General features: G+C 46.2%; 1 protein-coding gene across 5 annotated transcripts in view; it reads left to right on the plus strand.

Annotated features, from left to right (window-relative positions):
- RBM19 (RNA binding motif protein 19) overlaps positions 1-25,899 on the plus strand; it is a 154,523-nt gene that overhangs the window by 58,468 nt on the left and 70,156 nt on the right. Inside the window, exon 23 of one of the 5 annotated variants that reach the window (XM_084820186.1) lies at positions 17,934-18,010. The exons of the other annotated variants lie outside the window; for them this stretch is intronic. Within the exon in view, the coding sequence (XP_084676312.1) occupies positions 17,934-17,946 (13 nt within the window). The 3' untranslated portion in view covers positions 17,947-18,010. Of the gene's footprint in view, positions 1-17,933; positions 18,011-25,899 lie in introns of those variants that run through there. 5 annotated transcript variants of the gene reach the window in all.

Below are 25,899 nucleotides of genomic sequence, written 5' to 3' on the forward strand. Positions count from 1 at the left end.
CCTCCCACCCATGTTCCCCAGCAACTGCTGTACATAGGCATCCCGCCTCTGATACTGGCTTGTGTTGATCAGGTGGCAAAGGAGTTAGTGGCCCAGCCTGGAGCATAAGCTAGCTGAGGGTCTCCAGTCTTTTTGGGTTGGTGGGCACCTTTGGAATGTTGAGAGCTCTCACAAAATGGCTACAGTGGGGTACACCTTGCCCATTCATAAAGTGGCTGCCAGGATGGGCGTGGCCGGTCACAAAACACTCATTTCCCAGAAGCCAAACTGTTGAGACTAAAAAAAAGCAACTTGCCCAAGAAGCTGAGTACAAAGCACAGGTGGGGTCTGAGCTCCAGAACACACGGGAGACTCCGAGCTAGACAGATTCAGCCTTGTCCCAAATGTGGCTGAGACCAGCAAGTAAGCCTAACCCCAAAGCTTTTAAAACGGCCCAGGCATATTGCCTAACCTGCTCTAACCTAACATTGTGAAGAGGAATTCCTGTTGGCCTCACTGGTCTCCTGGCAGTTTTGGAGCTCCCTTTTTTGTCAGAGCTAGGTGGTGGTGCACAGGCCGAACCCTCACCCGTCGCCCCTCAGGACACCGGTTCGAGGCCTGCTTCGGGCTCTGATCAAAACACGTGCCCGCTCTGGTCCGAGAGGCATGCGTGTCCCCTCCTGTGCTTTTAAAAATGGCAGCGGTATTCGCAAGTGAACAGAACCCTTAATATTTGCATCAGTATGTGGATGGATGCCTTGTCATGCAGACAAGGGGATTTTTAAGTGACCCGGGAAGGCTGTTGTTGCAATTCGAAAGCTATTCTGATCGGCCGCTCTCTTTTGGCCGGAGAACCACTGCGTTGCACAGTGCCTCACTGAGATGCCTCAGCCCACCCCATCGCCATGCTGCCAGGGCTGTTGCCAGGGGGCAGCGTTACTGGGCAATTCCCAAATCCTGGAAAGGGGCTCCAAGTTTTGGAGGGCCCCTGGCAAGACATCCTCAAAGGGCCCACTCCCTCAGGCAGTCCACCTTCCCACCACCGGTTTCCCCAGCTGCTCTTTGTCCTCCTCTTTCTCATCAGTGCTCCCACTTGCTCGCTTGACAGGCAGAGAGCCAGCACAGAAGTAGGCCGTGGCATCTCCTGCTGCTCGTTCTCACCACCCCGGTTGCCTGGGCCAGAGCGAGTGGCAGCTGAACAAGCAGGTTGCGATGGAGAAGAGGAGGAGCAAGTCCAGGGGGCTCTTGCTGGTGGGCCCCTGCTGGGGTGTGGGCCCTTGGCAGATGCCCAACCATGCCTCCTCTTGACGCCAGCCTTGAGGGGCGCAGAGCCAATCCCTTTTACCGCCTGTTCACTTACCCTCTCTGAACAAGAGAACAGCGAGAGGAGCAAGGAAAAGGAGCAGTAACATCTGCATGCATTGTGTTCTCTGTTGTTGTTGTTGTTATTAAATTTATTAATCGCCCATCTGGCTGGTCACCCAGCCACTCTGAGCGATGTACAGCAACAGTTTAAAACAATAAAATTCTACAAAAAACATTTTCTAAAATACCCTAACCCACCCCAAATGCCTGCCTGAACAACCACGTTTTGAATGCACGATGGAAGCTCATTAAAGAGGGGGCATGGCGGAGTTCCCTAGGGAGGGAGTTCCACGGAGTGGGGAACTCTGTCTATCTCTGTCTGTGTCTCTCTGTCTCTGAGGTGGTGACTATTGGGCCTAGAGGGAATGGGCAACCGAATCGGCAACTGCAGCCATGGTGAGGAGAGGGTGGTCCCTCTCAGGCGGAGGAGGCTTATGGTAAGCACCTCTCCCACAGGCCTTCCTGAAAACCTGGCCTTTTGACACCCTCCCAACAGATTGCCAGACGGAGAGTTGCTCAGGCTGTTGGCCCTGCCAGAGAGCTGCAGCAGCCAAAGGGTTAAAGAGGCAAACAGAGGAAGCAAGGTATTTTGGGCGCTCATTATTCACTGCCAGCTTCCCCCAAAATGGTATTAATTTTGTGCTGTCACGCAGGGCTGCGCCGTGTCTGTTCCAGTGGAGCCTAGCGGGCTGAGCAGGGAAGGTGCGTGGCCTAGCTGCCAAACCACCAATATTTTTGAAGGGGCAGTGCAGGCTGCTTTTTTGAGCTTCTCGAGTTTGAACAGCTTTCTGGGAAGGTGGCGGGGAGGGGGGGATGCACCCCCCCCAAACACGCACACACTCCTCTTCTCCCCATTCTCCCTTGCTGCTTCCCAAATGATTATCCCAAACTCCGTGGCAAGCTGCAATGACAGTGTGTTTCTAGGGCAGTCTTCCTCCAGCCGGGCCCCTCCAGATATGTCTGACTGCAGTGCCCATCATCTTGGGAGATGTAGTCCGGCCCATCTGGAGAGCACCTAGTTGGGGAACAGCACTATAAAGAAATGAAGTGCTTCTCTTTCTCATATGAGGAAGAGAAAGGGAGAGAGGGTGATGTAAAGCATCACAACGGCAAAGCAACAAGGAGGCTCTGAAGGCACTATCAGGCTTAGGGTAAAATGCACAAGAAAGACAGACTTAAAACAAAGTATTCAAAAATATTATCGGAGGCACAGTTGTGCCTCCAGTAGGTAAGGGGAACAGTAAACAAAAAAGGATTCCGCCATGTTAAATGAAAATCAGGGGGACGGGTTATTCCGACCTAGGTAAAACTGAAAGGGTTTCACCAATCTTCCTGAAAATCACGCATGCCGGACAGAAATGTCTGTTTTACATAACCTGAGAATTTCAGGAAGATCGGCTGAAGATTGAGGGAGAAATATATATTTAAGCTAAACATTTCGGCTTCCGTCCTCATCGGTACCTGAGCTGTTCACTGGGTATCGGGAGTGGCAGTTTGAAATGCCTGGAGATGAAAGCTCTTTAGGAGAAAAAACAACAAAACACAGAGGTGTGACTGATATTATGCTTACAAATAGTCCTCCAGATTAAGGCCATTGGGACAACGAGTTCTCAGCCTATAGAAAGATCCATGCAAGGAACTGGCACCCACCCTCCAGCCCCTAGGAATTGTATTGCTAGCCCTTGCAACTCCAGCAGCCTTTACCTGTGACGTGTCTATGAACCCATGAGGACTAGTACAATCCCTTAGGATTCAGTCCTATGCATGTAGGATTTTTTTTTTCCTGTCTAAACAACTGGCTGGGGAATGCTGGGAGTTGTGGAACTTTTTTCTGTCTAAACATGCATAGGATAGCTCATTTAAGGACCTTTTTCAAGACGTGATGAACTGAACCTCCAACGTTTTGGCTGCTGCTATTTCTTGCCTATCCTGATTCTAGTCTCTCATCCCTAATGCAGCGAGCTTCTTAGGCTGCTAGCACCCTCAGGCCTGGCTTCACGTATACCCTCTCAATATGGACAATGCTGCCGCAGTGTCTATCTGTGAGAGAGGAGCAAGGCTGGTCAGAACAGGAACCTATGTTAGTCCTGGCTATTTTGCTGCTGCCCATGACTTTTTCCTGTCTAAACATGCGTAGGATTGTGTCATCATTATCGTCATCATGTTAGGCTGGCCTTGCATGGCTTTGTAAAGTAAGAAGGGTCTGCTTTTTCTACCTCTTGTTCATGCATTTGCTTGCTTTTGGTCTTGGTTCCTATCTGTAAAATGGGAACAAAAGTCCGCTCATTTTTCAGGAGTGCTGCAAACACTGGCACATCGTAGTAACTGTCTTGCTCTCTTTTTCCCCCTTCCTTCCCTCCACCCAGCACCTTTTATTTTAGGCCTGTGTGTTGAAGTGTTTATATGCATCTTAAATTCTAAATAAATATCGCCATTAGCCAGAGAGGGAAGAGCCAGCTACATTCCCACACCTTTCCCCGGTACCCCTTGTTCTGTATCTCATTTTCGCGGTATCATCAACCCCTTGCTTCTGAGGCTATTTTGACAGCTTCTGTCAGCAAAGTACAGCTGCCTGCCACCACCTCTTATTGGCTGCAGACACCTCTGGCATTGTGCTGAATACGATTAGAATCTGATTAGCAGCAGAGGAGGCAGATGTACTGTGGGTCCACCCCACCAGACACACAGACACACACACACACACACATGCACAACGCCAGGCTTTTCAGCCTCCACGAAACTGTTTTGCTGGCCCATGGGATTGTTTGTGCTCCTCTGAGTTTCCACGTCAGTGAAGGGGTTAAAACAGTTTGTGCACAAACGGTTCTTGCCTGTGGTTTCTTTCTGTGGTTTCTGTGATTTTCTTTGGAAAAGGGTGGAGTGGGCTGCGTTGACGTGAACGAGCGATTCGTGAGCCGGATCCTATGCTCCTCCTCTACCCCTAGTCTCGGAGCTGATTCATACATTACCGTGTGCACGCAAAACACACTCTCATCAGCCAAAGCACCAGCGTTGTAATCTCTAAGGCGGTTATAGCGATCTCCTCTGTGCTGCGTTTCTCAAAAAATATCAGTTCTCTGCTGTCCACTCTGCAAGCGTTTTGCATTAAGAGTTTAAAAAAGACATTGTAGAGCTGGAAAAAGTGCAGAAAAGAGCAACTCAAATGATCAAGGGGCAGGAGCATCTCTCCAAACTGGGAGAATGGGCATGTAAATGACAAATGCAGTTCCATGTAAGCAAGTGTAAAGTGATGCATGTTGGGGCAAAAAATCCCAATTTCAAGTATAGCCTGATGGGATCTGACCAGGAAAGAGATCTTGGGGTTGTGGTAGCCATCTCAATGAAGATGTCAACCCACGGTGCAGCCTTTGTGAAAAACCCAAACTCCATGTTAGTCATAATTAGAAAAGGAACTGAGAATAAAACTGCCAGTATCAAACTGCCCCTATACAAATCTATGGTGTGACCACAGTTGGAATACTGTGTACAGTTCTGGTCAGCACATCTAAAAAAAAGGTATCGTAGAGCTGGAAAAAGTGCAGAAAATGGTTACAACAGCTGGGATTGTTTAGTTTGGAAAAAAAGGAGGGTAAGGGGAGACATGACAGAGGTCTACAAAATTATGCATGGTGTTGTGAATGCGAATAGGGAGACATTTTTCTCCCTCTCTCGAAATACTAGAACTCGGGGTCATCCTATGAAGCTGATTGGTGGGAGATTCAGGACAGATACAAGGAAGAACTTCTTCACACAATGCATATTTAAACTATGGAATTCGCTACCACAAGAAGTAGTGATGGCCACCAATTTGGATGGCTTTAAAGGGCGAAGGGACAAAGTCCTGGAGGAAAAGGCTATCAATGGCTACTAGGCTTGATGGCTATGTGCTACTTCCAGAATCAGAGGCAGTGAGCCTATCTACACCAGTTGCTGGTGAACATGGGTGGGAGGGTGCTGTTGCACTCATGCCCTGCTTGTGGGTTCCTGGTCGACAGCTCGTTGGCCACTGTGTGAGCAGAATGCTGGACTAGATGGACCTTTGGTCTGATCCAGCAGGGATCTTCTTATGTTTTTAGCTTCTGTGCCTTTAGCTTATTCTGCAAGGATTAGCACAGGGGTACAGAACTTCTTTCAGCCCAAGGATTTTTGTTTTTGGAGACGCTCTCAGGGGCCGCATTCCAGTGATGGGTGAGGCCAAAGGCAAAACAGGGTGGGGCCAAAAATACAGGGAAACCCCCCACACACATATTTAGCCTAAAGCGGCCAGTAACAGCTTTACGGGACGCAGTTCAAGCTTTTAGAATGGGGGGGAAACTATCAAATGAGTGGTGGTTGGAGGAAAGGGTGAGGCTTTCTGCGGAAGTCTTAGATTTGTGAGATCCTGCATGCCTGGATTTACAGGTGCTAATATTAGCTCATCTTCGTGATGCAAAGAGCTTCACTGGGTGATTCCTGCATCCCAGGCTGCAGTTCAAAAGGCAGAAGAGTGTGGCAGGCTTTATTCCTTTCTGCTGTTCTTTGTTTTGACCTCTGTTTTTGAAGTTTATGAAGCTATTGGGTTAGATCCAGATGATGTTAATCATGTTCTAGTCCTCTTGAAATTGACAGGGCTTGCATTAGTCACAGCTAACGATAGTCCGATAGACTTTCAATAGAACTAAAATAGGGCTAACGTGAACTATCAAGTCTTCCTTTTCTACTTTTTTTTTTTTTAATCTCAAGAGCACAAAACATGCCTCTTTCATCTACCTCTGTGCATTTAGAAATGATGTGCCATTTTAAAATTACAGGTGGCTGGTGGTTTAAGCCCACCTAGGCCAGGTTTGGGCAGACTTCAGGCTTGGAGGATCTGCTTTGCTTGCTTTGACTAGAACCCCTGAGATCTACCAGTTGTTGCCTGGTGCAAAAGCCAGGAATGAAAGAATTCTGAGCCCAGGAATTTGTTTTGAGTACCAGAACTGAACGAAGCTCACAGCCCTTCCACACAAAAACCCACTCCTGGTCACCGTAACCTTTCCATTTCAGCAGTATAATTTGGGGGTGGGGGGAAAGAGAGAGTCATTTTTGATGCTGCTATTGTTAAACAACGGGAAGTTAAAAACCCTTTAGTTAAAAACTAAAGATGCAATCCTGTGCATGTTTAGATAGAAGAAAAAAAGTCCTACGAGTCTCAGCATGCTGGGATTTGAAGGACTTATTTTCTGTCAAAACAAGCATACTATTGCTCTAGGTGATCTTCCAGTAGATCCAGATCTACCTTATGCCCATCCCTGTTCTGCAACATCCAAGATACATTAAGGGCGCAATTCCGTCCATATGCCCGTCAGCCTCCGAGCTTTGAGACTTGACGGGCATCCTATGCAGAGTGGGAGGAGCACGGACGTGATCTTCACCTCCGCGTTTCTCCCACTTTGCATTTTTGCTAGACAGGTGTTTTTGCTGGTCTAGCTAGAGCTCTGCGGAGGGACAGGGAAGGAGGCTGGGGATAGATCGTATCCCTGCTTCCCCAGTCCCCTCCCTTCCCTGCCCACAAAACCACTCCCTCTGAGGTCACTGCTGTGGTTCTCTCCATGCCGGCTACAAGAGCACACGGGGGCGGGGGAGCTCAGACTTCTGGATCCAGGGTTGGTACGCAGTCTCAGATCCAGGACTCTGAATCATCCTACCCCCCCCCCCCGATGTCTAGGGGCCATAAGATTTCTCTCTAAGACTGCCTTCCCCAATCCGGCAACCTCCTGATTTTTGGACTATAACCCCAGCATTCCTAAGGTGGTTAGGCCTGACAGGTGTAGAAGTCCAACACATATGAAGGGCACCAGGTTAAGCAAAGCTACACTAAGAATACTAGTGTGCAACGCTACGCTAATAATACCAGCCTTGCTGGAGCAGACGAAGTGTCTGTCTAGTCCAGGGGTGGAGAACCAGTGGCCCTGGGCCTAGGTTCTGGCAGCCCTCACACAGGATGGCACAGAGAGTGTGCTAGATAATTCTACTCAATTCCAGCCCCCACCCAATTTTGCCTCTGGCCCTGACACCAGCCAACGGCAAGTGGTTCCTGGCAGAGTACTGCCGAGGGAATGTGGCCTGTGATGGAAGAAAAGGTCCCCAAATCCTGGCCTAGTCCAGCATCTTGTTTCTGACAGAAGACAGCTAGATGTTGCTGGGAAACACACAAGCAAAACTTGCAGTTCAGACTCCCCTTCTGGTGTTTGCCCCAGCATCTAATCTTCAGAGGTACATTGCCCCTGAACCAGTTAAGAAGTTCAATCCTCCAACCTTTCTGAGTTTTGGTGCAAGGTCGAGGGTAGACATGGTTGGGCAACTGCCAAGGGCCCACACCCCAGCAGGGCCCACTGGCAAGATTCCCCTGGAGTTGTTCCTTCTCTTCACCATTGCAACCTGCTTGTTCGCCACCTGCTCATTCTGGCCCAGAAGACAGTGGTGGTGAGAAGGAGGAAAAGGAGATGACACGGCCTGCTTGCTCCCTGGCTCTCCGCCTGCCAAGCGAGCAAGTGGTCTCAATGATGAAAAAGAGGACGAGGAGCAAGAACAGCTGGTGGCAATGGCGGGGAGAAGGTGGACTCACTGAGAGAACAGGGCCTATTGAGGGTGTCTTGCCTTGCCCAAGGGCCCTCCAAAACCTGGAGCTGGTGCTAGTTTGGCGCCCCTGACTTTAGGATATTTATGGGGCGCTGTTGAGAAGGTGTGTCATGAATTTCTCCATGGATGGAAAGGTATTGGCTGCAAGCCAATGCCCCCATGTGATTGTTCCTCCCTTCCACAGTTAAGGAATGGTTTGCAAAGATACCATCAGACCATTTAAATTTCAGAATTAATAGCTGCAATGTCTACATAAGGAAAGGCGAAGCTACGTGATGCATGGTTACCTTTTACACAGTATTACAAGGGGAAAAGTAGAGTGTGTGCTTGCATGAGTCCATCCACTAAAGTAACAAGCTGATGGATTATTCTAGCATCGGCATGACTTTATTGTATGTTTTAAATTGCAGTAGCGAGGTGGTACTTTTTTTCCTTTGGAAGATTGTCTATCGAATGGCTTTCTTTTCTACTCGTTAATGTAACTGGGAGAGCTCCCATCAAAAATGGTCACCTAGCTAGAAGATGAGCAAACAGCAAAGAAAAGTTTTATTTCTCTCTAAAGGTTTTGCCAACCCTTTTGGCTCTCGTTCAGTTTGAGTCGCTTTTGCCCAGTTTCTGGTTTTGAAAGCCCTGAAGCAGCTTCTTCATTTTTGGGAGACTTATTTCATATTCCACAATCTCGCCGTTTCTTTAATGGAAATGCTTAATGAGAATCCCTACAACCTTAGTGGATTTGCATTTATTTGATCTTCTGCACACGTTTTCCTTATTCTCCTCATTAAAATAATTAATCTAGCCAAAGTCATTTTCTGGAATTATAGAAAGTAAAGTTCTTTAAAGTCTAGCTTTAAAAAAAAAAGGGGGGGAGTGCCTTTTTTGGTAATATCTCTATTTCCTTCTCTGCCATCCCCCCATATTCATTGCCAGATCAGGTTCTGCCACTGTATGATTCAACCCCAAATGTTGTCATCCAGCTTCTGAAAAACTGTACTTCAGTTTAAAAATTTTAAACAAACTAACTTTGGGTATGTGTATGGTGGTGGCTGAAGTGTTGTATCCAAATTACTTCCTGCGATGTATTTATTTCTGTAAAAAATTTCCTCCTCCTCCCTTCTAAGCATCAGTGCCACTTATAACAATTAAGGACGCAATACCCTAAAACCACAATTATCAAGTAAAATACAGAGGGGGCAGACAAAACAGCCCAAAATTCTGCAACTGGTTTCTGAGGAACTCCTAGCACACCCTTCCCCAGCCTGGTGCCCTCCAGATGTGTTGGCCTGCTAGCAGGGCCATTGGCTGGAGATGATGGGAGTTGTTGTCCAGCACATTAGGAGGACACCAAGTTGGGGAAAGCTGCTCTAGCTTGATAACTATTGGAGGATAATGGGTCTGATTTGGGTGGGGCTGTGAATCCATTCCAGGTTCCTTTCAGAACCAGACAGAACTCTAAAGGAGCTGTCCAAGAAGCTGAACTCTCTCCCCAAAAATAGGTTCAGCTAGGGATGTATGGATTGTGTAAAATCCGTTCCATCTGTGTTTTGCAGATTGTCAGGTGCCTCTCGTTCCATCTGCCCATCACTGGAATCGGATTTTTTTTGTTCCTGAATTTGTGCAAATTCGCATTTGCGCAGATTTGCATTTGCACAATTTTGCATGTGTGAAAGTGTGGAAAATCCCCCTAAATGCACATTTTCTCACTTTAGGCTATGGGGAAATGCAATTTTTTGGCCCTTTTAAAATGTATATTTTTCTATGGTGAAATTTGCGCAAAAAGTAAGAAAGTTAGAAAAACGGTCTATGAGACCACGGAATCCACCCAATGCAGGAAAACCTGGTCCACTGCGGAATCTGCAGGTCGGATTCATGAAAATCTTAACTCATTTGGATCCGTTGCATATTTCTCTGACATCCCTAAGTTCAGCACCTTGGATAGCTCCGTTATAGTTCCGACTGGTTCAGACTGAAACCCGGAGTGGATTCACTCCTTCACTGACATGAGAGCCACCAGCCTCTACTGTTCAATACCTGTAGTCTAGAGCTTCACGCAGGAAGAAAGAGCAAAGAACAGTGGGGCATCGCTTTCTGGAACACAAGTTTCGGAAGAAGGTTCAATCCCCCTCCCCTGTTTATGATCTTGCTAATATCCCCACCTTCCTGATTAAGCAGGGGACCCTCCAAAGTGTGATCCTCGCTTTCTGAGATTTGGGGGTGGGGATAGACATGTACCAGCAAGACAAACAAGACCCTTTGAGCAAAGCCGCCGGGCTGCGCGCACACCCTGCCCACCCGCTCGCCCACCTCCTTCCTGGCTAAATTATTCTGTGGGAGCCAGTTCCGGAGTGCTAAATTACTTTGACAGTTGTAGTGCGGCAACCGTACCTGTCTGTGCCTGTCATTCTCCTCTCCAGCTGCAGCTGAGAAGCTGTCAAAAGTAATCATAGTGGGAGTGGGTGGTGGGGAGGTGGCATTGGGAGGGCTGGCTGAGAACTGAGGCAATGTAACATGGTTCAGCTTCCGTGGTTGCCACTTTGGTAAATTGGCCTCAGCTCTGTTGGTTCCCCCCTCCCAGTGGATTGTGATGGGCAACTGAGTTGCAATTCCTAGGAAAGGTTCTAAAAACAGCAAGCCTTTCTTCCTCTTCCTTCCTTCCTTTGTCCTTGCTCTCTCTCGCTCTCTCTCTTCCTTCCTTTTTTTCTTTCGTCCTTTCTCCCTCTTTCTTCCTGTTCTTTCTTTCTTTCTTTCTTTCTTTCTTTCTTTCTTTCTCCCTTTCTCCCTTTCTCCCTTTCTCCCTTTCTCCTCTCTCCTCCCTCCCTTCCTTCCTTCCTTCCTTTTTTTCTTTCGTCCTTTCTCTCTCTCTCTCCCTTTTTATTTTGTCTCTCTATCTCTCTTCCCCTCTCCCTTCCTTCCTTCCTTCTGTCCTTCCTTTTTTCTTTCATCCTTTCTCCCTCTTTCTCCCTTTTTCTTTTGTCTTTTTTTCTTTCTCCTCTCTCCTCTCTTCCTTCCTTCCTTCCTTCCTTCCTTTTTTTCTTTTGTCCTTTCTCTCTCTCTCCCTTTTTCTTTTGTCTCTCTCTATCTCTCTTCATCCATCCATCCATCCATCCATCCACCCATCCTTCCTTTTTTTCTTTTGTCCTTTCTCTCTCTTTCTCCCTTTTTCTTTTGTCTCTTTCTTTCTTTCTTTCTTTCTTTCCATGTCGTTTTTGGTGAGCGGAGATGGAATCAGAACAGCTTTAAGGGGAGAGACAGAGATGCATGGCCAAAATAGAAGGAAGTCCCCTACGGCCGGTTGAGAACCTGGGTGTGAAAAAATGGAAGACTGCTAACAGTCTTCACTCACTATTTCTCTACACCTGCTTACTGTGGCTGTCAGCATTATTTCTTGCTTTTTTATAATCTGTCTTTCTTCTCAGGAAGCTCAGGCCAGTGTACATCGTCCACCCCACCACCACCACACACACCATTTAACCCTCACAACAACCCTGTGAGGTAGGTTATGCTGAGCAACAGTGATTTAGCTCAAGGCCACCCAGAGAGCTTTGTGGCTGAGTGGAGACTTGAACCTGAGTCTCCCAAGTCCTAGCCTGACGCTGTAACCACTGTACCGCACTGAAGCTGCATTCAGACATAATGCTAAGCATTGCTGGTTCTTTTGGAAGAAAACCTGGAAATGTTATGGAAAAGAGAAAAATATGCATTACTCTTTTTAACACCCTTTACAGTTCTAAAGTCGCTTTGTTTACTGAATGCACATAAAATGCATTAGGTATAACTTGGTTTGCTCATAAACGTGTCATGTTTGGTATATTACATTTAAAGGGATAGTTTATTCTTACAACAATTACGAATTTGGTAATTGAATTTTGTTTTAAATGGGTTTTTTTAGATTGTTACAAATGGAGCTACAAGATTCTGAATTCTAAGGAATCTAGCATCTCTTGTGTTTGCTAGTTTATGAGAAGAAGACAAAAAGTTAAAGTTGAAAACATTAATATTATAGTAGAACAAAGGAAGTTGTTATGTATTCTGAACTTGGCCTCCTCCACAGTGTCAAACAGACACAAGAAAGCCCTCACTTTCTGAAAATGCTGAGAAAAAGGTGGGGCGGGGGAACGCAAGGCTCACATTGAATACTAATTTCATCTGAGCAGGCTCATTCTCTGAGTTATCACTCAGCAGTTTCTGAAGATGATAAAAATTATCCTTCATTTTTATCATCTTCATGGACTTCTAAAATCTGAAGGTTTGCCTGGATTGAGACAAGCTCCCCTACCCTTCCACATGTCTGAAACATTTTATTCATCATTCCTAAAGAAAATGTTTCATAATCCATCATTCTTCATTTCCCAGTTTATCACAAAAAGGAACAACAGAAGTCTTTTGGAAAAATGAGAAAAGTCCACCCTCCCCCCATTTATTGGAGTCTTCACATTTCTAATCCTTCCTCTATTCCCCCCTTTCCCCAAAAAATCACTTCTTGTCCTCCCTGAGTGTGAAAGCAATAGCCTACCAAGGCTTTCACCCTCCCAGCAACTCCCAGCACACAAGGCTTTCAGAAATGGAGATACAGAATTGTAGTGGTAGTGCACATAGATGGATGGATGGATGGATGGATGGATGGTGGGGGGAGAAATGGGGAGCATGCAAGCAATATGGCATGCATATGTGAACATGTCATTGTGTCGAGTAGGGGAGAAGCTATCTGGATTGGAATCTTGCTTGCTCTTTGCTTTTGGTCTGGTAATCCGACATGTAGAAAACCATTCAGGGAGCTGTGATTTGTGACCTGACCTGGTGTAAGGAAGGCATGGATGTAGCTATCATGTTGTGACTGTTGGTAGGGAGAGGATATGAGCCAGCGTGCAGTGTGGTGAAAGTGGCTAGAGTGACCTTGAGCTAGACAAAGATAGACTTCTATCTTTGTCTAGCCTTCCTCGCAGGGTTGTTGTGAGGATAAAATGGAGATGGAGAGAGCCATTTACATTGCCTTGAGCTCCTTGTGGGGAAAGGAAAGATATACACGTAACAAGGACAGAATGAACCGTTTGGTCTCGGGCTCAAAAAGAAGACTTACAGAAGGGCTGTGTACGGTGATCTGAAAAGGGAGATGCTACAGCCTCACCTCTCCATGAAATCATCCATTTTCTTAGAAACAATTAAAAAAAAATCTTGCTGACAAAAATGTCTTTTTTTCCCCCTTTTCCTGCCACTACCGGAAACTGGTCCCATTAACTAATCTGACTGATTGTTCATATTCCCGGTGAGTTGAAAAGAGACCCAAATCTACACTTCATTTACAAGACCCTCTGCTGTGTGTGTCGCTAATGACCGTTCTAATTACGATATCTCACGGCTGCCTTTTTATCCAGAAGCCGCCCAAGCCCGGCTGCCTTGTGACATCTCACCAATTCGGGAATGTGTTGCGGGATGAATGAAAAGTGTGTCGAAATGGAAGGCGGGGGGCGGGTGTTGTTTCCAGGGGGTGATTTTCATCATGGGTAGCATTCATGCGAAGTTTGCCACCCTTTCTCTTTTCCCCCTTTGAGCTGGGTGGCTGGGAACTTTTTGAAAGAGATGCTGTGGCTGAAGTGGTTCTCTTGTGACCAGAGAGAGCGTGGGAAGCATTTTACACGATGAGGAGAGTTGGGGAAGTTATCACGAAGGAACTCCTTAGAAAAGATCAAGCTAAAGAGGGTGAATCATCATCTTTAGGATGAAGGGCTTACAGTGATTTGGGGCATTTTTAGGGATGTAGAAAAACATTGAGAGCAGGGATGTGATAATGTGTAAAATCACAAGGCACATAGAATGAGTGAATATTATTTACCGCAGGAGTGGGAAAACATTTCTCTGTCGAGGGCTGCATCCTTCACGGATAATCTGTTCGGGGGGGGGGGGGGGTCACATCCTGGCTGTGGGCTGCAAAGGTAGGAAAGGTTCCTCCTGTGCAAGCACCGGGTCATTACTGACCCCTAGAGGGACGCCGCTTGCGCTGGTGTTTTCATGGCAGACTATAGCGGGGTGGTTTGTCATTGCCTTCCGCAGTCGTGACAAGTGTGGCTTGTCATGTCCATACCCAGGCAGCATGGCTTGTTGGATGGGGAAGCAGCCCTCAAATAGCCCTATCACCGGCCATGGGGGTTAAAACAAGCCACTGCGGCTTGTTTTGATCGTGCAAGCCAGCTGGGTCAATGACAGACCCAGCATTTCCCAGTAGGCCTAGTGGCAGAGGGAGGGTTTGAATCTGGGTTTCCCTAGTCTTAGCCTGACACACTAATTCAGCCTTCCCCAATCTGGTGCCTGCTGAATGTGTGGCACTACAGCTCCCATCATTCTCATCCATGCAGGCTGGGGATGATGGGTATTGTAGCCCCATCACCTCTGGAAGGCACCAGATGGGGGATGTCTGCTCTAACCACTAACCACTACATCACACAGGTGAATGGGGTGGGACATCATCTACAAAGGAGGCCATCACACAGAACGGATGAAGAGCAGGTTTAAGGCAGGGTTGCTTGACCCAAGGAATGTGTGGTCCGCAGGGCTTCCTTTGAGAGGCTGTTCCAGTGGCCAGCGACTTAAGTAGCTTTAATACTTACAGCTATTTAAGTGTTATCATTTTCAGGGGTCCTTCTCTGGGAGTCCCTGCCAAAAGTGGTAAGGCAGGTGGCTACCAGGAAAAAAGGCCTTTTCTGCTGTGGCACCACAATTGTGGACCAAAATCCCTGGAGAGATTTGCTTGGCGCCTACATTGCACTCCTTTCAACACCAGGTGAAGACCTTTAAAAAAAAAAAAAATCCCAGGCATTTTGTAGCATTTTAGCATTTCAGTTTTTTTAGCTCTGCTGTCTTAAATCTGCTATTGCATTTTAAATATCTGTACCACTGCTAGGTTTACTCTGGTTGCCATTTTTATTCTGTAGTTCCAATCTATTAAATTTCATACTGTATTTTCTGTTGTATTTTTGTGGTTTTAATTCTGTGAATCACCCAGAGAGCTGCAGCTATGGGGTGGTATTAAAATAAAAAATAAAAATAAAAAAAATAAAAGAGAGGATTAGATAAATGGATAGAAGGTGCCAAGCAATAGCCAAAACGGCAGCCTCTGTTTCTGCAGAGATAGTGTCCCCTTTGCCTGCCAGATTCTGGAGATGAACAACAGAAGATGCACATTTTCAGGTCCATGTATATAGTCCAGTGTTTTAAAAGTTTAAAATTCGGCAATGGAGCATTCCCAAATTCTACACCAGGGAAAGCTGGATTCTGTGATATGAATGATGCAAGCTTGGAGGTTTTACCTAATTTATTTTGTCTACAATCCTCCAGTGTGTTACTGTTTTCTCTTAATTCTGGTTTTGCAAGGCAGAAAGGGCTTATACAGCTACCTCTCTGTCTTCTTGAGATTTTCAGCAGACTGCCCATACATTTTCAGGCCTGTCTTTACAGCCATCAGGACTAGAAACGTGGGCCTTTAAAAGAGAAAAAGAAAAAAGCTTAGGAAGTTGAATGCCATGTTCTGCATTGTCTGTGTGTAATTCTGGTGGAATCCTGGATATTGCCACTGTCCTTGCAAAACTACCCTAAGATGGATGCTGGTAGATGGTTGCTGAGCTGGATGTCCTAGAATGGCAATTCTTTATCTCCCTCTCTTGAGACACTGGCAAAGAACTTGGGACCAGGTTACCTTGGCCAGTTGCCTTCCCCAGTATAGACCTTTGTGCTCGCTAAGATCATCAGAATTGGGCCTTCTGAGCGGTGGCACCCACTTAATGGGATGCCCTCCCCCTGATATTTGGGAGACACCAACTGTGGCGTGTGTTCGGTGCCCATTAAAGACCCATGTCTTTAGCCAAGACTTCCTTGAGCGATTGTGCTGCCCAATTACTTTGTTTATTACTGATTGTGCTTTTAGCTTTGGTTTTGAATATTTCAAACATTTTAACTGATGAGGGTTTTAAATATATTTATAATGAATCATTTTAGTCTCTGATTTTGTAAAACTACTTAATAATAATAACAACAATATTTATCATATTTATGAACCACTTACCATATCTTTAGATATGGTAAGCAGTTTATAATTGTTGCTGTTATTATTAATAACAAGAAGAAGAAGGTAGTAAACAGGTGGCAAGTAAACAGGTAGTAGGCAAACAGGTAGTAATCGGGTAGTAAGTAAACAGGTAGTAATCGGGTAGTAAGTAAACAGGTAGTAATCGGGTAAAAAAGTCAACCCCCAATTTCACTAGGACAACAGCTGTATCACCCAATTCATCCTTTGCATCCTGCAGTATTGATGTCCAAGATGGGGAAACTTTCCTTACTCTCGTGAGACATACCCACACACATCCCCACACACGTTTGAAGCACCAGCATAAAGGAATAGAATAAATTTTACAAGGGGTATCTTGGAAACTAATGGGCAAGGCAGTGGGAATATATTCTGACACATTTTCCAAGGCAGCTCTTCTAGGACGACTGCATCTTCCCTTGGGGGCTTGTTCCCTCCAGTCTGAGACTTCTGCAAGTACATAGGAACATAGGATGCTGCCTTATATTGGCTGGGTTTGGACAACATGCCAGCTAGTGTTGCAGTGTGGGGAAGAATGCAAATTGCACGTGTGGCAGGCATGGGGGTGGGTGGAGCAGCCATGATGGCTTCTTCCCCTGCTGCAATTGTCTGAATGCAGCCACTGAGTCAGATCCTTGGTCCATCTAGCCCGGTATTGTCGACACCGACTGGCAGCAGCTCTCCTGGGTTTCAGGCAGGATTTCTTCCTAGCCATACCTGGATATGCCAGGGATTGAACCTGCAACATCCTGCATGCAAAATATGTGTTTTGTTGCCGAGCTACGGCTCTTCCTTTGGTGTTGCCAATGTACTTCCAAGAGCATTGTCAAAGCTATAAGGACTAACAGCTTTAAAACAAACAAATAAATAAAGCTATAAGGACTAGCAGCTTTAAAACAAGTAAATAAATAAAGCTATAAGGACTAGCAGCTTTAAAACAAACAAATAAATAAAGCTATAAGGACTAGCAGCTTTAAAACAAATAAATAAATAAAGCTATAAGGACTAGCAGCTTTAAAACAAATAAATAAAGCTATAAGGACTAGCAGCTTTAAAACAAACAAATAAATAAAGCTATAAGGACTAGCAGCTTAAAAAAATTAAAAATGAAAGCTGAGGTTCTCAAAAAGCTAGAGAATACTTCTTGCTCTGGTTTTTCTTTCTGGCTGTGTCTGAATCATTTCATGGTGGGGGTTGGGGGAGGGCAGGGAGAGATAACACCGGGTGCCTCTCTTGTTCCCTCAAGCCATTGCCCCAATCGCTGTGAAATTCAGCCAGAAAACACTGCATCCATCCAATAAGGCTTTCTTACACCCCTTTTAGGGATGGCTTCAGTTGGGGATTTCGGCGAGGTAGGAATGCTACGGGTTGCGACCATGTCAGAAAGTCATTGCCGCCTCCCTCATCCTCCACACAAAACTAGACTTACTGTAGCGTGTCGGAAGGTATATTCCATTCCTGCCCCTTTCCCCTGTACGTTCATTCATTATTTCCCCCCCCCCAGGTTACCAAGGAGACGTTATTGATGACGGTGATAATAGTAATAGGGAAGGAAAAGAAGAGGGGGACACACACAAGATGTGGCAGATGATTTTCCTGAGTTCGCTAACCGGATTTTGAGCTACCAAGAAAGGAGGACTTGCCCTCTCCTTTTCTTTTTCCTCCCCCTACAGATATTTCCTGTGCCGAGGATAACGCTGGTGAAGAGTGCTTAAATTAGCTCTCAGTGTCCACCTCTGCCTGTCCGTATTCTTGTAATGATTTCATTAGCTTGAATTATCCACGTTATTTTCTTGTAATGGGATTAGCCGTACCGGAGTCATCTGAAGAGTGAAGGGAGGGGGGGGGTGTTGCGGGCGGGGGGAGATATGGGGTGGGGAAGCATTCTGCCATGTGTTTCATTAACTCTCTCCTGCAGGAGGTGGGGCTGACCATGGCTGGAGCCAGGGGCAAAACTATTCGGCAGAGTCCGCTTCCTTCGGAGAGAAAGGGAAGAGGTGAAGAAAAGGGGTGCTATTCCGCCGTAATCGGCCAGTTGGTGCAAGGCAGTAGATGGTCAAGGATAGTTTGGAGGAAAGTGCTGTTTTGTGGCAGTTAAAGAGAGAGAAAGAAAGAGAGAGAGAGATTGTATAGCAATGGGCGCGTTTTGCTGAGATGAAGCCTCTCACCCCAGCGCTGAGGACAGCGAGGCTTACCTTGTCAAGGCTTGAGAAACTCGGCCTTCCGTGGACTCCGAATTCGCCTTGGCTGTCTTTCTGCGCTCATCTTTTTCTCCAAAATAAGGAGCATGTTTGGTTTTGTTTTTAAAATTTAAGGCCAGGTGGCAGAGGATGAGATGGCTAGATAGCATCACCGATGCAATGAATATGGACTTGAGCACGCTCCGGGAGAGAGCGCAGGACAGGAAAGCCTGGCGTGCTGTGGTCCACGGGGTCACGAAGAGTCGGACACGACCGAACGACTGAACAACAACAACAACAATCTGTTGAATTCTCAGCGGTGCCACCATAGTTTCAATTCTTCTTCAAAATGGTCTCATTTCTTTGAAGCCCTCAGATCTTGTAGGCCTCCAATGGATGCTGCCGGTGGTGCTTGGCACCCAGCGCTGGCAGTCAGATTTTTAATATAGGATGAGGCCTTTGGACTGTTTCACATTTTGGGCGGCAGCAGATCTTGGCCTGGCTCCCGAGTGTTTTGCTCACGTATTCCTATATGGCATTTTTATCCCGCTCCTCTGTCAAAAAGCTTCCCGGAGCAGCTGATCTATCATCAGTAAAACAAGACAGTCCCTGCCTGCAGGCTTGTAATCTAAAAAGGCACGACACACAAAGAAGAAGGGATGGGAAGGGAAGAGGAAAAGGAAAAAAGGTAGTCTTTCAGACTATCACAGGCTTCGCCCTCTCAACTCCCTCAGTATGGGTGGTGGTGGTGGTTGAGGGAGGGAGAGCCTGTGTTATTAGAGTTATTGGTTAGGCTTTCGTTTTTAAGACTGCCCTGGACTGCTCTGAGGTATAAACAGAGAGGCAAGAGCAAGGCACGATTTGAGCCAAGATACCCCCAGGCTCCTGTGGCAGAATCTCTTTTCATGGCTGCGGCCCAGTCCTGAACGGTCCTTGTTTTTTGGTTCTGTGAACCGCTTTGAGCACAACTAATTTGTGGCAAATGCAGTAGACAAATAAATTGACCTGACTGTTGCTGCAGTAATGAAGTGTGCCTGCACAGAATGCCGTCCCTGTGCCCTTGAGTAACTGTTGTGAGCCCCCACAGCACTATGATTAGGTGTGGAAGTTTCTAGGGCAGAGAGCAGAGCTGTCTGTGAGGGCTCAGAACCTTCACCTAGAGTGCTGAAAAAAGTAAAACACTGAAGGTGGTATGGAAATCCAGCTTGTAAATGCCAGTTTGGTGTAGTAATTAGAGTGTTGGACTGGGCCTCGGGAGATCTGGGTTTTAGTCCCCACTCCGACGTGAAGCTCACTGAAATCTCAGATTCACTGAAAGTCACTGAATCTCAGCCTAACCTACCTCGCAGGGTTGTTGAGAGGATAAACTGGAGAGGAGGAAGACCATGTAAGCTGCCTTGGGTTGCTTGCAAGAGGAAAAAAGGCAGAATATAAATTTATTTATTTATTTATTTATTGCATTTATACCCCGCCTTTCTCCCTCTCGCAAGGAACTCAAGGCGGCTTACATTATCCTCCTCCTCACCGTTGTATCCTCACAACAACAACCCTGTGAGGTAGGTTGGGCTGAGAGTCTGTGACTGGCCCAAAGTCACCCAGTGAGCTTCCATGGCCAAGTGGGGACTGGAACCCGGATCTCCCGGCTCCCAATCCGTCACTCTCACCACTACACTACACTGGCTCTCATATTTACACATATTGTTAAATGTAATAACAATAGTAGTAAATATTATAATAATAGTAGTATAATAATAATATTGGCAATAATATTGTTAAGAAGTACACAGCAACAAAAATTAATGTTTGATTTGATTAGTTCGTTTGTGAGTCGCCTTATAGCAGAATCTCTCAAGGATGACACGCAAAACAACCACAGTATACCTCAAAACAAACATTGAAAAACAGCAAAAACAGCATGTTCACATCCTCTTTGGGTCTCCTGGCTTTAAAGAAAATGGTGTCAATTTCTTATAAGGGATGGGCAGACCCATCCATTTCACTGAAATGTGTTCATTCATGAGACTGTTCCATCCCATTTCCGTATCAATTTGTGATTTTAAAAGAAAAACACAGGAAAATTTGTATTTAAATAGGATTTGAATGCATGCCTCTGAATGCATTTTCACTCCAAATACACATGTCTTAAAAGAATTTTCCTCTCAAACGACACTTTTCCAAAACAAACAAACAAACAAACATGTTTATACATGTTTCAATATGTGTGCTTGAGCAAGAACGTCATTGCAAAACTGAGAGAAATGCAAAATCCAAAGACTAACTTTGGATTTTAAAACTTTACCTTTACTTTATTTTAAAACTTTGCTTTTAAGGATGCTAGTCAGAATCCGAAGTACTGGGCCACAAACCATTTAGGTGACTCTTGCAAGTGAGTCAAGCCCTGCTCAGCAGGGTCGAGCAGTCAGCAATAAAGCATCATGAACATTCAGTCCGATTGCATGGAGGGAGGTCATCTTTCTCCATTCCCACACAATTGCTCGATCCCTGAGAGTGAGCAAATTTGTCCACCAAGTGCTCCGAAAGGCAATTATTTTATTGGGTGCAAGAGAAACGTATATATGTTTAGAAAAGAGAAAGGTAGTGGAGAGAAAAAGGTGCCGTGGGACGTTCTAGGACGGTCTCTTGTCAGCACGAGCAAGAGGGAGTGGAGCTTAAAATGGCAGGAGTTGGATGCCATCCCAGCCATGTGGCATGCCAAGGATGAAAAGGGTCAGCTGTGATGGCCAGGTGATATGGCAAGCTTGGAACTATAACCAAGGGCCTTTTGGGGGAGGAGGAGTGGGCAGGGGCAATTTAATCGTCATTTTAACTTGCAGGAGCACCTTGAACAAATCTGCCTCCCTTGTGGTAGAAGCCTAACAACTAGGGATGTCTGAGAAATCTGGAACAGGACCAAATGAGTTCGGATTTTTATGAATCTGACCTACGGATTCTGCAGTGGACTGGCTTTTGCCCTGCTGGACGGATTTTGCGGACTTGCGGACCATTTTTCTACTGGTCAGGAATTTTGCATTGGGCAACGCCAGCATTGGGCAATTCATGGAGCTCAGGCGGGGCCCATCAGCTCTGATGCCAGCCCCCCCCCCCGCCCCCCGCCCCCCGTGTTGGTTGGCTGTGAGCCGCCTTTTAAATTTCCCAACAAGGCCCTGCAGTGCCTGACACAGCATCGCTGCAGGGCATTATGGGAAATTTAAATGGTGGCATAAATGTTAAAATGGTGGTGTATAGGAAGCTGCTGTCAAGTAAATTGATGGTTGTGCATGCATGAGAGAGAGTGTTGTACAGGGGGGGCATCCTTCCCCAACCTGGTGCCCTCCAGATGTGGTGGACTACAACTATGATGCTGGGTGAAGAATGCTGGGAGTTGTAGTCCAACCCATCAGGAGGGCACCAGAGTTGGGGGAGGATGCTGGATGGCCGGGAATAGATCTGCACTGTTCCTTCCCATTTTGGAAGAATCAGTGGATCCTTCGGCTGTGTCACGGCAAAGGGAAATGCTTTCACAAATAATAAAAAAGGTTAATAAAAGAGATTTCTGGAGGGAGCACTCAATGTTGTGTGTGTGTATGTGTGTGTGTTTTACTTGTAAGTCCATGTGCTGCCTTTTGTGCATTGGTGAGAGCGCAAATGTGTCACAGTGACTGGGGAGAGCAGAATTGCTGAGCAAATCTGTTCCAATGGCTCATTTACCATCTGTGACTTCTGGATTGCCTTTTTAAAACCTCCAGAGCTGGCTGGAAACTTTTCTGGCTCCATCCGGTTGGCTTAGATTGTTTGGAGGGTTGTTTAGGAAGAGGCAGAGCTACAAGAGAGACAGCAGAGAGAAGGAGCATCAGCTACATCCATGTTCCTGTTTCCAGCAGGGTAGCGGTGTTTTTTTCTGTTGCAGCAGCACCAGCCCATTCCTTAGGGCACAAGCTTTCTTATGCCTCAGATGCGTGAAGTGTAATCCTACAGACATCGTGTGTAAAGGGCAGTGGGGGGGGATATGGAAGTTGGGAGTTAAGTGGCAGTGGGATGCAAGCTCTTGAATATATGCAAAATGACTCTTCACAGCAGCAGTCATGGGTGATGACATAGTCATCTTAACCATGTTGAGTAACCTGTAACCTGTAGTGCAATGGGAAACTATTGTCACCATTCACGCCCCAGTGAATAGAATTTAATTCCTTGACAAGCTGGAATTCAGCTGCATTCCACCCATGTTTCTGAATCTCCCCCCAATGCAGACAGGGTGCTGACTAGGGTGCTGTTGTACCGCCTGAGCTTAACCATGCCTCCTCAGAAATAAATCCCCTCGACTTTCATTTTATTTTTGACATGAGGCTCCCAAATAAGTATACTTAAGTTTGTAGACTTGGTGGGAATGAAGCGAAGGCGCCTTTGCGTCTGAACCTGTTTGCAGTGCATGGAAATGTTTGTTTATTTACTTATTTATTATATATCCCTGCAGTGGAGTGAGCAGGCCGGTAAAGAGAGGAAGGTCACTCTGTTCCTCCTCTTCCAGCCCACTTGGGTACCGCGCTGGTTGCGGAGGAAAGGAGGCTCTCCCTCCCTCTGAGCGAGCTAGTAAAAAGAAAAAGCAAGTGAATAACGTGTGGGCTCATTTACACGCTGGGTTACAGGAAAGACCTTCCTCAGCCTGAGACTCTAAAGCTGAGGTCTTCTCCGTGGTACCCATGGGCTCCCACGTGCCCATGGCCACCTCCCTCAGCACCCACTAGGCTCCCCGCCCTTCCTGATTTTTATTCTGTTTCTTACAATTTAAAAAATGCATTATTTTGAACTGGGAGGCTGGCATGCGGCTGAGGAAAGTGCTTCCTTCCAGCGCCATCTTTATTTAGATTCCAAAGAGTGGTTTTGGAGCTGAGACTCCCCACTTCCGTATTTTGCACCTAGGTTCTCAGGCAAGTGATTTTTTATGTATTTATTTGTTTATTTGATTTATTAGCTGCCCATCTGGCCGGCTACGTGGCCACTCTAGGCAGCATACAATACTAATAACAAATTTATGTAATCAGCTGCTGGGAAATGACTGTTTTGTGACCTGCTGTGCCCACTGTGGCACCCATTTATTATTATTATTATTATTATTATTATTATTATATTTATTTATATCCTGCCTTTTTGTCAATACTGGGACTCAAGGCGGCCTTACAACGTTAAAACTGCTACAATTAAAATCTCCATTTTGTGAGAGCCAGTAGGAATGTGTAGTGTAGCCATTGTCAAATCAGGGGGGAAATGTCGCCATACACGTGCAATCCATCCCACTAAGTCTGTGGTCTCTAACAGATACCTTTCTTGGTACTCACCAGTCTCCCTGCTCCTACTGCTTTTTGACTGATTTAAAGTGTTGTAGTTGTTCTAAATTTTTATTTATATATATATACACACACACACACACACACACACATACATACACACACATACACACACACGCACACACACACATACATGCACACATACACACACACACACACACACACACACTAGGAGACTGGCATGCTGCAAAGAGAAGCACTGCCATCCGTTGCCATCTTTATTTGGATTCCAAAGAGTGTTTTGTTTTGTGTGTCTTGGAGTTCAGGGGCCCCCTCTGCCTTGTACTTAAGCTCTTTGGCAAGATATTTTTATTTTATTCTCACTTGTGTGAATAAAATTGCTTGTGACTGGCCATGCCCACCACCATGGCAGCTCTTTGATGAATGAACAAGCCCTGCCCCCTGTCAGACATTTTGTGAGAGCGCCCACAACACTCTTTCAAAATTCCAGCTGTGCCCACTGACCCGAAGAGCCTGGGCATCTCTGCCCTAGTGAACCACTGTCCGTTGGAATAGACAGTACTGGGTTGGGTAGGCCAGCAGCCTGACCTTCTGTGAGGCAGCGTCGCAGGTGTGCCTCCCCATACCATATGTTGAGTAATGCTGTTAACGGGTGTATAAATAAATCCTCACGTTCTCTCTCTCTTCATTCTTCACAGTAATAATGTGTTTGTGTTTTTGGTTGAATTGCTGTAAACCTCCCAAAGAGCTTCGGCTCTTGGCCAGTATAGGAATGAAATGGATATTAATGACTTGGAGGAGGAGATGCAGGGAATGCTGATAAAATTTGCAGATGACACAAAATTGGGTGGGATAGCTAATACTTTGGAAGACAGAAACAAAATTCAAAGTGATCTGGATAGACTGGAGCGCTGGGCAGAAAACAACAGAATGACATTTAATAGGGATCAATGCCAAGTTCTGCACCTAGGAAAAAGAAACCAAATGCACAGTTACAAGATGGGGGATACGTGGCTCAACCACACCACAAGCGAGAAGGATCTTGGAATTGTTGTCGATCACAAGCTGAATATGAGCCAACAATGTGATGTGGCTGCAAAAAAGGCAAATGCTCTTTTGGGATGCATTAATAGAAGCATCACTTCCAAATCCCAGGAAGTACTAGTTCCCCTCTACTCAGCACTGGTTAGGCCTCATCTGGAGTACTGTGTCCAGTTCTGGGCACCACACTAAGAAGGATGCAGACAAACTGGAGAGGGTTCAGAGGAGGGCAACAAAGATGATCAGGGGACTGGAAACAAAGTCCTATGAAGAAAGACTGAAAGAATTGGGCATGTTTAGCCTTGAGAAGAGAACTGAGGGGAGATAGGATAGCGCTCTTCAAGTACTTGAAAGGTTGTCCCAGAGAGGAAGGCCAGGATCTCTTCTCGATCATCCCAGAATGCAGGACACGGAATCATGGGCTCAAGTGACAGGAAGCCAGATCCCGGCTGAACATCAGGAAAAACGTCCTGACTGTTAGAGCAATACGACAATGGAACCAATGACCTAGGGAGGTGGTGGGCTCTCCCCACTGAAGGCGTTCAAGACGAGGCTGGACAGCCATCTGTCAGGGATGCTCTGACTTGGATTCCTGCATTGAGCAGGGGGTTGGACTCACTGGCCTTGTAGGCCCCTTCCAACCCTACTATTCTATGGTTCTATGATTCTATGATAATGATAATAACAACATAACCAGAGCAGTGCTGCATCAGACCAAAAGCCTCTATCGAGCCCAGTATTCGGTTCCCACAGCAGCTGAGAGAAGCCCACAGCAGGAAGTGAGTGCAAAGACACCCTCCCTGCTCGTGTTCCCCCATAACTGGTATTCTGAGCCATATTGCCTCCGATACTGGAGGGTAATATACCGGTCCCACAACCAGAGCCATTGTTCGCCTTACCCTAATTCTTCCTAATTCTGTACAAAAATGCCTGTTGACTGTGTTTATACATGAGCCTGGAATACCTTATTTTTCAAGGTTGTTGTGGTTTGTTTACTGCACCGGGCAGCGTACACAGCTGGTAGCCTTTGACAGCACACTGTCCGGTCTTGCAAAGCATGCCCTCGAATGCGCATGCGTGCGCGTGCACACACAGTGTCCAAGCACTCCGCCTCCCCATTTATTCTATTCATGCTCCCCCCATCTGCATACAAATAAGGACTTGTGCGCATTGTAGCTGCCGCCCTTGAAGAAAACTATAATTATTTTTGGGTTCCATCAAAACACTCTCCCCCCGCCCCCGAGCCCACTGCCCCCCGCACGCATGTACACACAGACCAACCCCATCCCATGCTACAAAACAAATTAGAAATGTGAGAACTCTTCTTGTTGATCAAAACATAAATTATTCTTCACAGGCA

The sequence above is a fragment of the Heloderma suspectum genome, chromosome 13 (genome assembly GCF_057233095.1).
Source record: "Heloderma suspectum isolate Gila_16-S chromosome 13, 16-S_ref, whole genome shotgun sequence".
NCBI lineage: Eukaryota > Metazoa > Chordata > Lepidosauria > Squamata > Helodermatidae > Heloderma > Heloderma suspectum.